At 54.3% G+C, this 12047-nt stretch overlaps 1 protein-coding gene across 1 annotated transcript in view; it reads right to left on the bottom strand.

The window, feature by feature from the left end:
• Window positions 1-1501: 1501 nt before the first annotated feature.
• PLXNA4 (plexin A4) overlaps window positions 1502-12047 on the bottom strand; it is a 420354-nt gene continuing 409808 nt past the window's right edge. The window contains exons 31-32 of the mRNA XM_026513509.4: window positions 10674-10824; window positions 1502-8573 (exon numbers count right to left, since the gene is read on the bottom strand). Coding sequence (XP_026369294.1) covers window positions 8478-8573; window positions 10674-10824 — 247 coding nt within the window. The 3' untranslated portion in view covers window positions 1502-8477. The remainder of the gene's footprint in view (window positions 8574-10673; window positions 10825-12047) is intronic.

Here is a 12047-nt window from a genome sequence, read left to right on the forward strand (position 1 = left end):
GTCATGGTGGCTGACCGTGTGGAAGCAGGTAAAGGAGTCATCGGACATGGCAGGAACTGGACCGTGTGTGGAATCTGATTTGAACTTTCAGACTGAGACCATTGTCCCCACCACAGCCTGCCTTGTTATTAAGGAAAAGAGAGAAATATACTTTTCCTGTCAGTTGGAACTATTGAAAAAAACACACCAGTCTGATCTCAGTCCATCGGTTTGAGCAGGGTCTTGAGGTCGCTAATTCCTGCTTTCCCTCCTAGGTGTCATTTGTTCCCTCGTTGTCCCAAGGTTGAAGTGCTCCCTGGTCATTGGCTATAGGATGTGTCTCCCAGAGATGTGGCGTCTCAGTGTCACTGGGGAGCCATGCTTACCCCTCATCTTAGGAGGGCTGTCTTCTGGAAGGTGCGGGGCAAGCCAGGACCCACAGATTTTGCACCAAGTCACCTCTTGCCCTTCCTCTCTGGCCCCATCTTGGTGACACCCCGGGGGACTTTGCTTTGAAGGCTGGAGGAGCTGGGAGTCGGGGCTGGGAGTCAGGGGCGGTGGGGAGGTGGGAAGGGCAGATTTGCTATTGGCGGCCTGAAGTCCGTCTCACCTCTCCCCACCCTATCTCCTACCCTTCCTCACTTACTTCCCCTGCTTCGGTGTTTCTGACTGTCCTCCTCATCCTGCTTCCTTCCTGTTCTCTTCTCATGGATTTCACTTTGAATTATAAGGACATCGGAGGCATGGAACTCAACCTTCTCTGGCTGTCGCCCTGAGGCTTAGAGCGACAAAAGGATCTGTTCGAGGGCAGCCAGCTGAACGCAGAGGACTCAGAGTTCCTGGGCCCAGGCGGGGCTGTATGCTGCCCAGTCTGCACGTGCTTCCCTTCCCCCTCACACCACCCCTTGGAGGCCAGCATGGACCACAGATGGACGCGGGTAGCAGGTGGACAGCCGTCCATGCTCCCTGTCTCCACTGCCACCCTTCCCATTCTCTTTCTCTCCCTATTCTGTTCTACACCGGAGGCACAATTGGGTTCAAGATTTCCACCCTCTATCAAAATGCTGGGGGTCGGAGAGACTGATGAAATTATACGGGTGTAGCTTGCCAAGAAGACTTACAGCAGGAAAAAAAAAAAAAAAAGACGACTTACAGCAGGGATGGCAACTTGTGTCCTCTCCGGCACCAACTCTAGCAGGTTTGCAGTGTGTGCCTGGAAGGCTGTGTTGAGAAGGATTCAGAGGCTGACCCGGCTTCATGCGGAAGTGATGACTGTTGACAGCACTGGCTGGTAGCATGCATGCTCTCCCTGCCTGGGGCGTTATCACCTCCAAAGAGATCTGCTTTGTAACTGCAGACAGAGCCCTGAGTAAGAGAATGTACCTCTGGTGGTTGAGTTGAGTTATCGTGGCGCTGCAGAGAGAGGCTGCCGCATCTGTGCACCGTGGAGGTCTCCTTCCGGCCAGCCTTCCCCTCTGCCCCCTCCAGCCAGACACACCAAGAAAGACCCAAATCCCAAACTGCATTTTTATTATTTTTTAATAAACTTTATTCTATATTACAAATAGGTTTTTTTTTTGTTCTGAACTGCAAAATAGGAATGCCTTATATTTACATACACAGGTATACAATTAATTATAACAAAGGTACAGAAGCTTGCCTTTACCAAGTTACAACTGGGCTCCAATTTAAATAGCATAGGTTTCCTTTTTAAAAACTTTATTTTTTTAAATCTTTTTTTTAATCTTACTAGGATACTCTTTTTTAAAAATCAAAACCAGAAGACCCTCTTCCTCTAGTAGATTCCATCCACCTATCTTTGAGGCTCATTATAACACTGTTGTCTAAAGATATGTTTTGCTTTGTTCTAACAAAGGGTCAGTGTTCAAGGTGGGAGCTTTATGGAAACAAAGGTGGGGTGGGGCTGGAAGGGGGTGACCGGAGCAGGAGTGACCTGCCTCACCTCCTTCGACGGCCTCTCTCCGAGACTCAAAGGCCTCCGTCTGTTCCTCCAACCACCCACTCATCCTTCCTTGTTTCTCCTCTTCCCTCTAGCATTGGACTTGACTCTGGGTCGTGTGACCAGGCCAGACTCCGCTCCCCCTACGCCTCGGCTTACTGAGCTGTTCTCTGTTGGTGGTACCCTGGAGTTGCTGGTTACTATGGTGACCGGGCAGGACCCTGCTGGAAGAGATGGGCTGGTCCATACCCGCTCAGCTGGGGAGGAGGCCAGCTGCACCCAGTCCTTCCTGTCCATCTCGGGGCCTGGGGGTCTTGTTCTTGGTCAGCATCACCATCGCGTGACTAAGCAAGGACCTCAGGCCTCGGGACACCAGACCCAGGCGGGGAGTGATGGAGGGGAGGGTCATCTACTCTAAAACACAAAGTCATTGGTTTCCAAATGGAAACAAGATTCTTTGAGGTAAACTAGCTTTTCTTTTTAAAGAACGGAAGGTTTAACGAGCCAACAGCTGGGGAGAACATCAGGGAAGGGAGGAGGAAGGAGAGCACACAAGACACGTGTCACATCTTGGTCACGGGCCTGAACCGCGTCCAGTAGTCCTAGCTGGTAAGCGGTCTCGCTTGGTTAAATGTCCTTTGCATTGCTCTTTAACTGTATCCTCTGTTTTGAATCCCACTCTTGGAAGGGAGCCCTCCCAAAATGTGCTTGAGTCATAAGATCAAAGATATTAACAAAAGAAGTTGTAATTCCAGTTTAAAAAATGATAGAAGATGAGCTGCATAGAACGCGTCTATTGGCCATGAGCGTTCGCACTCCGGGGAGGGGACTTGGTCCCCCGTGACCAGTCCTGAACAGGGCGTCCCTCGGGTTTGAGGGAAGCTGAGGGGGACGGCAGGAGGCGCAGCAACACTGGGGCCTCCCAGAGAGCCAAGACTGGACAAAGCGAAAGGGGGTGAGAAGGGAAGGTGGGGCACACCCGCTAGAGGGCATACGGCCCCCCTCCCGCCTCACTATCTCTGCCAATGTGGACAGAAATCTCTTTTCGTTTATTAGGGATCTTGTTTTGTTTAGCTTTGCTTAGTCACTGGTCTACTCATGGAATTTAATGGGGACTCTAATGAGTATGTATTACTTTTACAACCCAAAAACCCTGTATATTTTATAAAGTTGGATACTCCCCCTAATTAAAAAAAATATATATATTTTTTTTAATCAGGGAGCAAAGACTTATAGTTTAAAAAAAAAGGTCTCTCTTGCAAGTCCAAAACTCATCCTAGAGAGATTCCTTTGTGAATGGGAGGAACGGTCTTTTCTCTGTTTTCCAGCGGAGGGCGCTGCCGCTCTCAGCACCGTGGGGACAGAGGCCCGAGGTTTCCCAGCCTCTCTCTGGAGCTGCCTCTCCAGAGTCACCTGGAGGCTGTACCTCAGCTTCCCCTTCTGCAACGGCTCTCGGTGGCCACACCTGTGGGAGCAGACGGGCAGCATGGCAGGCTGTAGCCATCAGAGGTGCCCGAGAAGCACCGAGAATATTAGCAGCCATGGAGGCTGGTTCCCCAGGCATGTCCACATGGGGAATATCCCGACCCATTTTTTAACAACAGGGGGAGCCCCCCTCCTCAGCCCCAAGGCTCTCTTCATCCCTCGAAAGTCACAGGTGAATAGTTTTGTTTCTTCCTTCCAGCAATTTGGACTTGACAGCCACACCTGGGCTCCCTCCTTCGTCTCCAACGCTTAACATATACAAACAAAAAGTAAACAACCTCAAACCCCAAATAAACAGTCCACATACAGGTTAAAGGAAAAGGGAGGGGCTGCGGGGCCCTCAGTCACCTGTCCTGAATGCTGACAGGGGTCCTTAATGTGAACTAGGAGCAAGAGGAAAGGCCAGGAAGGAGCCAGTATCCTCCTAGGGTAGGGTCTTCTTCTCCTGGGGAGATACCTGGAGGTTATTCATGCTTAGAAATGCCTCTCGGGGGCCTTTCAGAACATGCTGGGACCGCTTGTTGGGGTGGCCCATTCCTGGAAGGGCCATGAAAGAGGTGTCTATGGGCCTCCTGCCTGCAGAGCCTCCCTGCCTCTTCCCCTCCCTCCTTGCTTTCTGAGAGGTGGGGAAGTTTGTTCTTGATTAAGAATAATTAACTTTAACCTGCACTAGGTTAAGTATTTGACTTCACATTCTGTGAAGCCAAAGAAGTGTCCTCTTATTCCTGAGAAAGGAGACAGATGAAAAACAGGCTTTCCCATTAGGTCAAAGCACACGATTGTTGAGGGTTCTGGAAACATCAGCAGGACTTGCCTCTTGGAGTGGAGTTTGCTTGGGAAATCATTGCTTGTGGCTCTTCTGATGGGGGATCCCCAGGGCCCAGGTGGGACTGGGGACCCCCATCACTCAGGGAGGCAGTGCTGGGACGGTGGCAGGGGCCTGGAGCTGCCCCAGGGTAGGGCTGGCGTGTGAGGTCTGAGGCTCCAGTACGAGGAAATATGCAGCCTTGGGGCAGAGGCTACGTGAGCAGCTGCGGGCGAGGGGCATGAGGGGGCACACTCGCCTCTGTGGGGGAGGGACACTCTCAGCAGCCAGTCATGCAAGGGGAACACGAGCACAGGGACCTCGGGTGGGGGGAGAAGGGGTGCTGTGACAGTACCTCGACATTAGCCTAGGGCTGGGGGGTGAGACCCAGGCCTGAGGCCTGAGTGGACAAGGTCAGCGACCTTACCGGTCAGCGACTCCCGCTTCTGCCTGGCGCGGTCCTGGATCGTCTGCTTCACTTGGGGATTATTGAAAAGGCCTTCTCTCTCTGACCATAGCCCTGCTCTAGCATCTAGGGCCCGACTCATCGGCCCACGGGCTCACAAGAGGGAGGCTCCAGGGCTGCCTCTGGGTGTGCATGTTGCTCTGGGGTGCGAACCTACCTTGGCCTGTGGACACTCAGGCAGTCCTGTCCCCAAATTAAAACCACATTGAAAGAAGGCAAGAAAAAGTATTTTCCTGAGGAATTGACTGACACAGTAGCCAACTTCACTTAGTGGCACTATTTGCTGTTACCAAGAAATGTCAGGGTCTCTCCTTATGTGGAAGGACAGAGAACGGCAAAGCCCACCCGTTGGCAGACTTATGCTCCCCGAGAGGAATGACCTGCCTGCAGCCATCTTTCTCAGTTTCTATCCATCTGTCCTTTTAGATTCAGGACCCCATAAAGCTCCCTGCCTCCCACCACCACAGCTTCAGCCCATCTCTCTCCTACATTCAAAATCCCCATCTAACCTAGGTCAGTTATTCTGACTGGGTGATCTCCTGACGCCATTTTGACCCTGGTGGTCTCAAGGGCTGGAGGGTGCAGGAGGCGGTTGAAGGGGGAGGTGAGAGGAGACGGGCCTTTTCTCCCTTCCTCTCTGCCCGGGACTCAAAAAGTTAGATAAAGATTCCACCTTAAACAGAGTTATGACCCTGCAAATTCACTGCCACGGCGGGGAGGCCTTGAGGGGACCTCCCTTCTACAGGACCAGTTTGCCCAGCCCCCTTCTCTGCTGTGTGCTGGCCCCCAGGCCCCCTGGGGCAGCTCTCAGCGTCTCTGGCCTGCCAGGAGGAGCTCGGGGATCCCAAGGGGAGTTTGGAAAGAACATGGGGAGCCAAGGACAGCTTTTTGACAATGCTGCCTTGTCTTTACTTTGAAACGTATCACATGTGCACCACGAATCCAAATGGAAAAAAATGGAAAACGAACGGAGAAAGGAAAGAGAATCTTTGTGGGGCAAGAGGGGTTGCAGCTCTGGGTGATTCTATCCTGTTTCTCCAGCCCAAGCAGGCCGCAGAGACTTCGGCAAACAAAACGCCAGCAGCGACGCCACCCCCCCAGCAATTAGAGTAAACTCTGCCCCAACCCCTTCTCCAGGAGAAAGGAGAGCCAGGACACTGTCCTCTCCTCTTTCTTCCTGACGCTGAGGTTTCTCTGAGGTGTCTGAAGTTTCTCTCATGACAAAACGGGGCAGGGGCAGGGTTGGGGGGGGGAGTTCTGTACCGACAAAGGAAAAATAACAATAATAATAATAATCCGGTAAAAAATAAAAGCTTCAGCAGAACCATGATAACAGTCTCCTTTTCTGCCTGTTCATTTTTTTAACTGTGCAAAACTTAAAAAATAAACCAAACACACTCACTCACACATGCGCTCACACACACACTCAGCTTCCACTCCGCGAATCTGTGTTAAATATGTTTGTGTCTCTCTCCTCCCCAACCCCTCACGTGTGCAAATATATCTTAGCGGCCGCGGTGCCTCCTCCGCCTCCCCCCGCCCCCCACGTGCTTCCTCTCTGGCCAGGGCCCGTGGCTTCTCGGGAGGAAATAAAATGGTCAAGGGTAGAAAGCCCATGCTTCTTCACCTGGCACTGCATTTGCCAAAACCTTTGGTTATTTTCCCCCCTCGATGTGTATCTTTTCCCCATTCTCCTCTTTCTGTTGTTAGGCTACTGGTGTTTGGTTCCCATTTGTCCTTTCCTTGATGCCACATGCTACCCTGCTGTGGGTCACCTCCACCCAGCCTCCAGTCAAGTCCAGGCCTCCTGTGGCCACTGAGCACCCTGGTTTCCTGCAGACAGGGGACTCTCCTTCCCCCCACCAGCACTCAGCACAGAAAGCTAGTGTTGAAATGTCCTCAAGCTGCAGAATGAATGAGCAAGGGTGGAGAAGGGAATTACTTCAGGGTCCCCTCCATAGGACAAGAAGTCCTTTTGAGCTCTCTGCCTGCTCCTGGGACAGACACACACACACACACACACACACACACACACACACTCATATCCAAAGGGGCCAGAGTTCTTAAAAGTACAGGGTGCTCCATGGACTTTGCTGGAAATGTAGCGGTTCCTTCCCCTTTCCAATTGGGGCTCACTTTGAGGGGATGACAGGGACGGATGTCTGATGCTCAGGGAGTGAAGGCAAGACTGGAACCCTGACTCGCAAGCACACCTTCGAGGATGCGTCTCCTTGTCTCCCAGAGTGGCGTACAATTAGCCACCAGGGCTACTAGGAGAGAATCTTGCTTATGGTGGGAAACTGGGCCAGATGGCACCTAAGGTCCCTTCAAGATTCAGGTTTCTGTGACCCTCCATTAGACCATCTCTTACCACAGCCCCTGCTCTCCCGTGTCCGAGCACACGTTTGCCTGACGGGCTGAAATGAGAGATCCAGAGATGGAAGGACAGATGGAGAAACAGATGCCAGGGCCGAGGTCCGTTCTCTCTTCTCTCATTGTTGGCCAGGTCCTTCAGCTTGAGTCCTTGGTCCCTCCCGGACATGACGAGCTGGGGGCTGAGTGTGGCTGGCATTTCAGTTGGTCTCTGCGAGGCTGTGCTGGAGTGTGGTTCTCTCCGTGATGACGGGGGAGGAGGTGAGGAAGGGCAGTGACTAAAAGACAGTGGATGGTGAAGAAGTCATTGCCAAGGGGGTCTGGACAGTCTGGACAGTCCAGTGACGCAGTCGTCTGCATAGCAATGGCACCAGGCTCTGCAGGGCGACGGGGGCCCAGCTCTCTGACCCCTATAGGGTTCTCAGGAAGGGGGGTGGGGACAGAGCCATTAAAGGCGGCTGGAGGTAGAATCTCCTGGATGTATTCTGCATTCCACATTGAGCCTTGATGAGCGCCGACCGAGGAGGATGCCGGTGCTTTCTCTAGACGGCATCGAGGGTCTGGCGATGGACGAGACCTACGACTATGGACGTGCTTCATTTGCGTTTGGGGGCGAATGGAAAACACCAAATTCTTCTTCCAGGGTAGATGCGACTCTCTTTCCTTTTCTCCCCCTCCACGTTTCTGCTGCTACGAGCCAGACTAGACGGTTAGGAGGGTCTCTGTGGTGGCCCGTAACTGCTGTTTCTCCTGTCCAGCTTTCCACAGGCAGGGGAGGGGACGGGGCAGGCAGGCCCCTAGGAGCACTTGGAAGGGCTCCAAGAAGACTGCAAGGGGACAAGGTGACTCTGGATGCCAACCCAACAGGTGAGAGGCAGCTCCAAGAGCCCCTCCCAACCCCCACTCTGCCTTATGCAGGAGCTGGGCCTTTCTCCTCACAGTTGCAACGGGACCACACCCGGGTGGACCCCCTGGAGATGGAAGTGGGGGAAGGGAGAGAGCCAGGTGGTGTCTTCACAGTGAAGATAATACTGAGCTCACTGCCTCTTCCTGAGAGCAAGGTTAGGCCCGGTGTGGAAAGTCCTCCTCCATCTTTGGGCGCCGCTGCCCATGCCCGGGGTCAGCCGGGAAAGAGAGCGCCTCTGATATCTTCTGGCCGGGGCCCCACGTGACCCTGGCCATCCAGGACTAGCTGAGGGGTGGTGGCCTGGTCCGATCGTGTTGGCAGAGCCACAGAGAGAGAAGGGATGCAGGGAGGAGGGCGAGACAGAAAGAGGCGGAGAGAGAGACAGCGCTGCTCAGGGGATGCTGCTGACGCCAGTCGGAACTTGCACTTGGTAAAGATGATAATCTAGACTGAGGCACGGCTTGGTGTGTCCCTCCCCCCAGGGGCCCTGGAAGGACGGTTCTCAGCTGTCTAAGCTCATGAGGGTTATGACTTGTTCTAGTTTGTAGGCCAGTTTCTGCTTTCCGCACTGGTCGTCATGGTCCAGAGGTCCGAGGATCTGTGGAAGGGCCGAGCACAGGGAGGTTACCAGTTGTGTACACACGTGTGTGTTGTTAGGGCGTGCACAGACAGGGCGAGTGTGGCCAGGCTTGGGAACCCACGTGCACACGAAGTTGCTGGGTCCGCAGGCAGCCTGGCTAACAGGGATGGGGGGGTGCGGGGCGTTCGGCTGTGAGGTACCCCTGGGCCGTGTGGGTACCCCTGGGTCGATGAGCACGGGGCGTCGGCACATCCATCAGCGGGTCTCAATACATGTGTGCGCTGTGTGCCCACGTTTGGCAGCCGGCAGTGGGCAGGAGACACCCGTGCAGCGATGTACTAGGCCCTGCGGTGAACGAGCACACAGTCCCCCCGCGCGTGAAGTGGGGTGCCCGGGTCTCCGGGGAATGTGGTCTCCCAGATAGTAAGGAATCCCACCCCTCCTTCCTACAAAGGAATATCTTCCCCCATCAGCTCCCCGAGGCCCCAAAGCCCACATTTAGAAAGTCATTTGGCCTCACTCATGTGTTAACAAACAAATATCCCTCCAAGAGTTCTATCTCATGCTTTCCTGGACATCAGCACCGAACGACCATGTCTGCCAAAGCCTTTCCTGAGATCCAATGGTTGGTGGAGGACAAGGACAGTGAGGACGTGATGGAAAAGATGTTAGAGTTTGACTTGGGCTGATTCAGATGGGGGACTGAATTAACAGACCTACCAATTTCTAGAGAGGTGATCTGGGGCAAAACACGTCACCTCTCTGATCCCTCACTGCCTCGGCTGTAAAATGGGGGAACTCATGGTCTGTGTGGGCGGCTCCAGTGGAGAGGGCCCAGTCACGTAACACACGCGAGTGTCTTTCCCACGTAGTTTGCTCCATGAGGGGTGCGTGACACACAGGTGTGGCACGTCGTGGTGCTGCGGCTGAGGGGCAGGAGGGCAGAGGAGGCAAAGAGGAGGCTAAAGGCTCAAGAGGAGGCTCTCCGAGCTTTGGATTTCCTGGCCCACTTAAGGTATGTGCAACTGGGGAGACCAAGATGGAGTCGCCGACTTCTTTGCTGGCCAAGAACCACTAGTTACCGGCACCAACATTTCATGAAGATGGGACATTTTCACACCAAGGGGAGATGAGTGGACTTGTAGACTAAAGGCCGGTGCTTCCAAGGTGAGGCATTGGGACCCAGCGACTTGTATTGCTGTGCTGGCACATTCCACATCGTCCTTACTTCTCTCACGTGGCCATGGGCAGGGGAAAACCTTGCCCCGGACCAGCACTGGCCTGCAGGCTGGTGTCTCCGTCCCCCCAACAAGGGACCCACAACTGGCTTCCCTTTACTTGAGGTTCACAGCATTGTGCTGCTTATGGCCCGCTGGGGCTCCTTCCTTAGCGGGGGCTCCTATACCCTCTCTCATTGACGAGCTGGGAGGAGGCAGAGAACCGGGGGCACTGGCTTCAGCCCCTGTTACCACCTTCCACTCGTGGAGAAGGTGGTTATACTGCTGCTCAGACATGGGGAGCCTGGATTCTGAACCCACTTGGGCTAAGCCTGCATGACTAAGAAACCTCCGTAAGTGCCTCTGTACTGGCCGGGAAGAAGGCAGTATCAGCTGTGGCAACGACCCCAGGCAAGGTTTTCCACCTGGGGACCACAGCAACTAAAACAGATCCCATTCTAGTCTGTTCTGTATCCTGTTCTGATCCTCCCCCCCTCCTCTCCCACCATAGCATACCATGCAGCCTGCTGCAGCCTGCCATGGGCGTGGGAAACTGCTTGTGTAAAGAGAATTAGATCAGAAGAGAAAAGGGAAAAATAAAAGAGAGGGGCAAGCAGGGAAGAACTAAGAATTTTAAAAAGAAAAAGAAAGAAAGAAACAGATACTTTATCTAAATATCTGAGAATAGGGATTAATGCAGAATTTACAGAGTGGGACATTTCTACAGTCCCAGTCTGTGGAGCACAGCCCCTAAGTGCAAGGTGGCAGAGAGTTTCCCCAGCAGAGGTGGGGTGTTGTCTGGGGTTCATGCCTGGTGCTCTTGCGCATACAGGCTGCTACAGGCAGGGAATTTTCATCTCTGCCCCATCCTCCCAGCAGGTCCCGAGCAGGGTGGGCTCACCTCCTCGCTGTACTTGCCCACGTAGGAGAAGATCTCCGAGAGCGCGCTCATGGCGTTGAACTCGTTCATGTGCATGCGGGACTGCTCAGCCAGGTACGCGTTCATGTCCTGGTCGCTGATGGCCGGCATCTTCCCGATGTCTGAGTAATACCTGCCAGGGAAGGGAGTGGGGAAGAAAGGAGCTGGAGCCGTGCATAGAGAGTAGAGGAGAGATGGAAACTCCCAGCATGACGTCTGAGGCCAGTGGATGCCGGTGCATGACCCTCTGGGGACCATGGTAGGCTGTCTCCCACCTGCGCTTCTGGGGGTGGCCCGGGAGAGCCCCCTGAAGCTCTGGATGCAGGGGGCACAGAGGGAAGGGATGTGGCCCAGACATGGTCACAGGGTGAACGGGGGTGGGAGCAGGAGTAAGAAGTTGCGGTCCCCTGCATCAGCCTTGCTCCCAGCTACCGAAGAGGGTCTGGTCCGTCTGTGTCCTTCTGACGTCTCCTCCTACAGGCGCAAGAGCTGCCCTCCACGGGGCCCGAAGGCTCTTCCAAGCAGTTGCTCTGCCTCGATGCCCTCCCGTCTCTGGGGGTTACCGGGGAGAAGGGCGGGGCTGGGGGCTGTTTGGGGAGAGAGGCTGGCAGAAGGCAATCAGTCACTGTCACTTGCAGCTGTGCACTGCTGTCAACTGGTTAATTAGATGCCAGCATTTACATTTTTAATTTCTGCAATTTGACATTTTATGCAGCAAACCCCAACTTCTCCGCCAGAGGGGAGTTGCACAGTTTCCTAATGAGGAACAGAAGGGCCCCAGTGCCCTGAAGACAGCCACGCCCCCCTCCCCAGGCGTTTGCTGGCTGTGGGCTTCTCGAAGGGGGCCAGGAACCCACAAAAGCAGGGAGGCATCAGGGCATTGGGGGAACACCCCGGGAGTCCTGGTCACCCCAGCTCAGCCTGTGCTGAATGCCTAGGGCTTCAAAGCTAGGGAAAGCAAGCCTGAGAACTTGGAACAGAGTAGGGTAGTGGGATGGTCGTGGGGGCAGGGACTAGGCCCAGGGGAGTGAGGCTTCCAGGGCACAAAGTGACAGGCCCCAGGCACTCCCAGAACTCAGGGCTTGGTCTGGAGAGTATAGGGGGCATCCTCCAAGGCTCTGGTACAGTCTTACCCTGGCCCCCGGGCCCTGCGTCATTCCCAGCCCATGTCCCTCAGGGCACCTACCGTGAATGCATAAGTCCTGTGCCATCCCACCCCGCCTCTCCCCATCCCTGCCCAGGAGTCAGGTGACAGGCCGGCAGAGGGGGCACTCGTGTGTTACTCTAGCCATCACACTCAAGGGCCTGCGATGGAATGACAGTTCAATTTGCTGCCAGAGCATTCCCGGGCCACCC

This window comes from Ursus arctos, unplaced genomic scaffold (genome assembly GCF_023065955.2).
Source record: "Ursus arctos isolate Adak ecotype North America unplaced genomic scaffold, UrsArc2.0 scaffold_3, whole genome shotgun sequence".
Taxonomy (NCBI): domain Eukaryota; kingdom Metazoa; phylum Chordata; class Mammalia; order Carnivora; family Ursidae; genus Ursus; species Ursus arctos.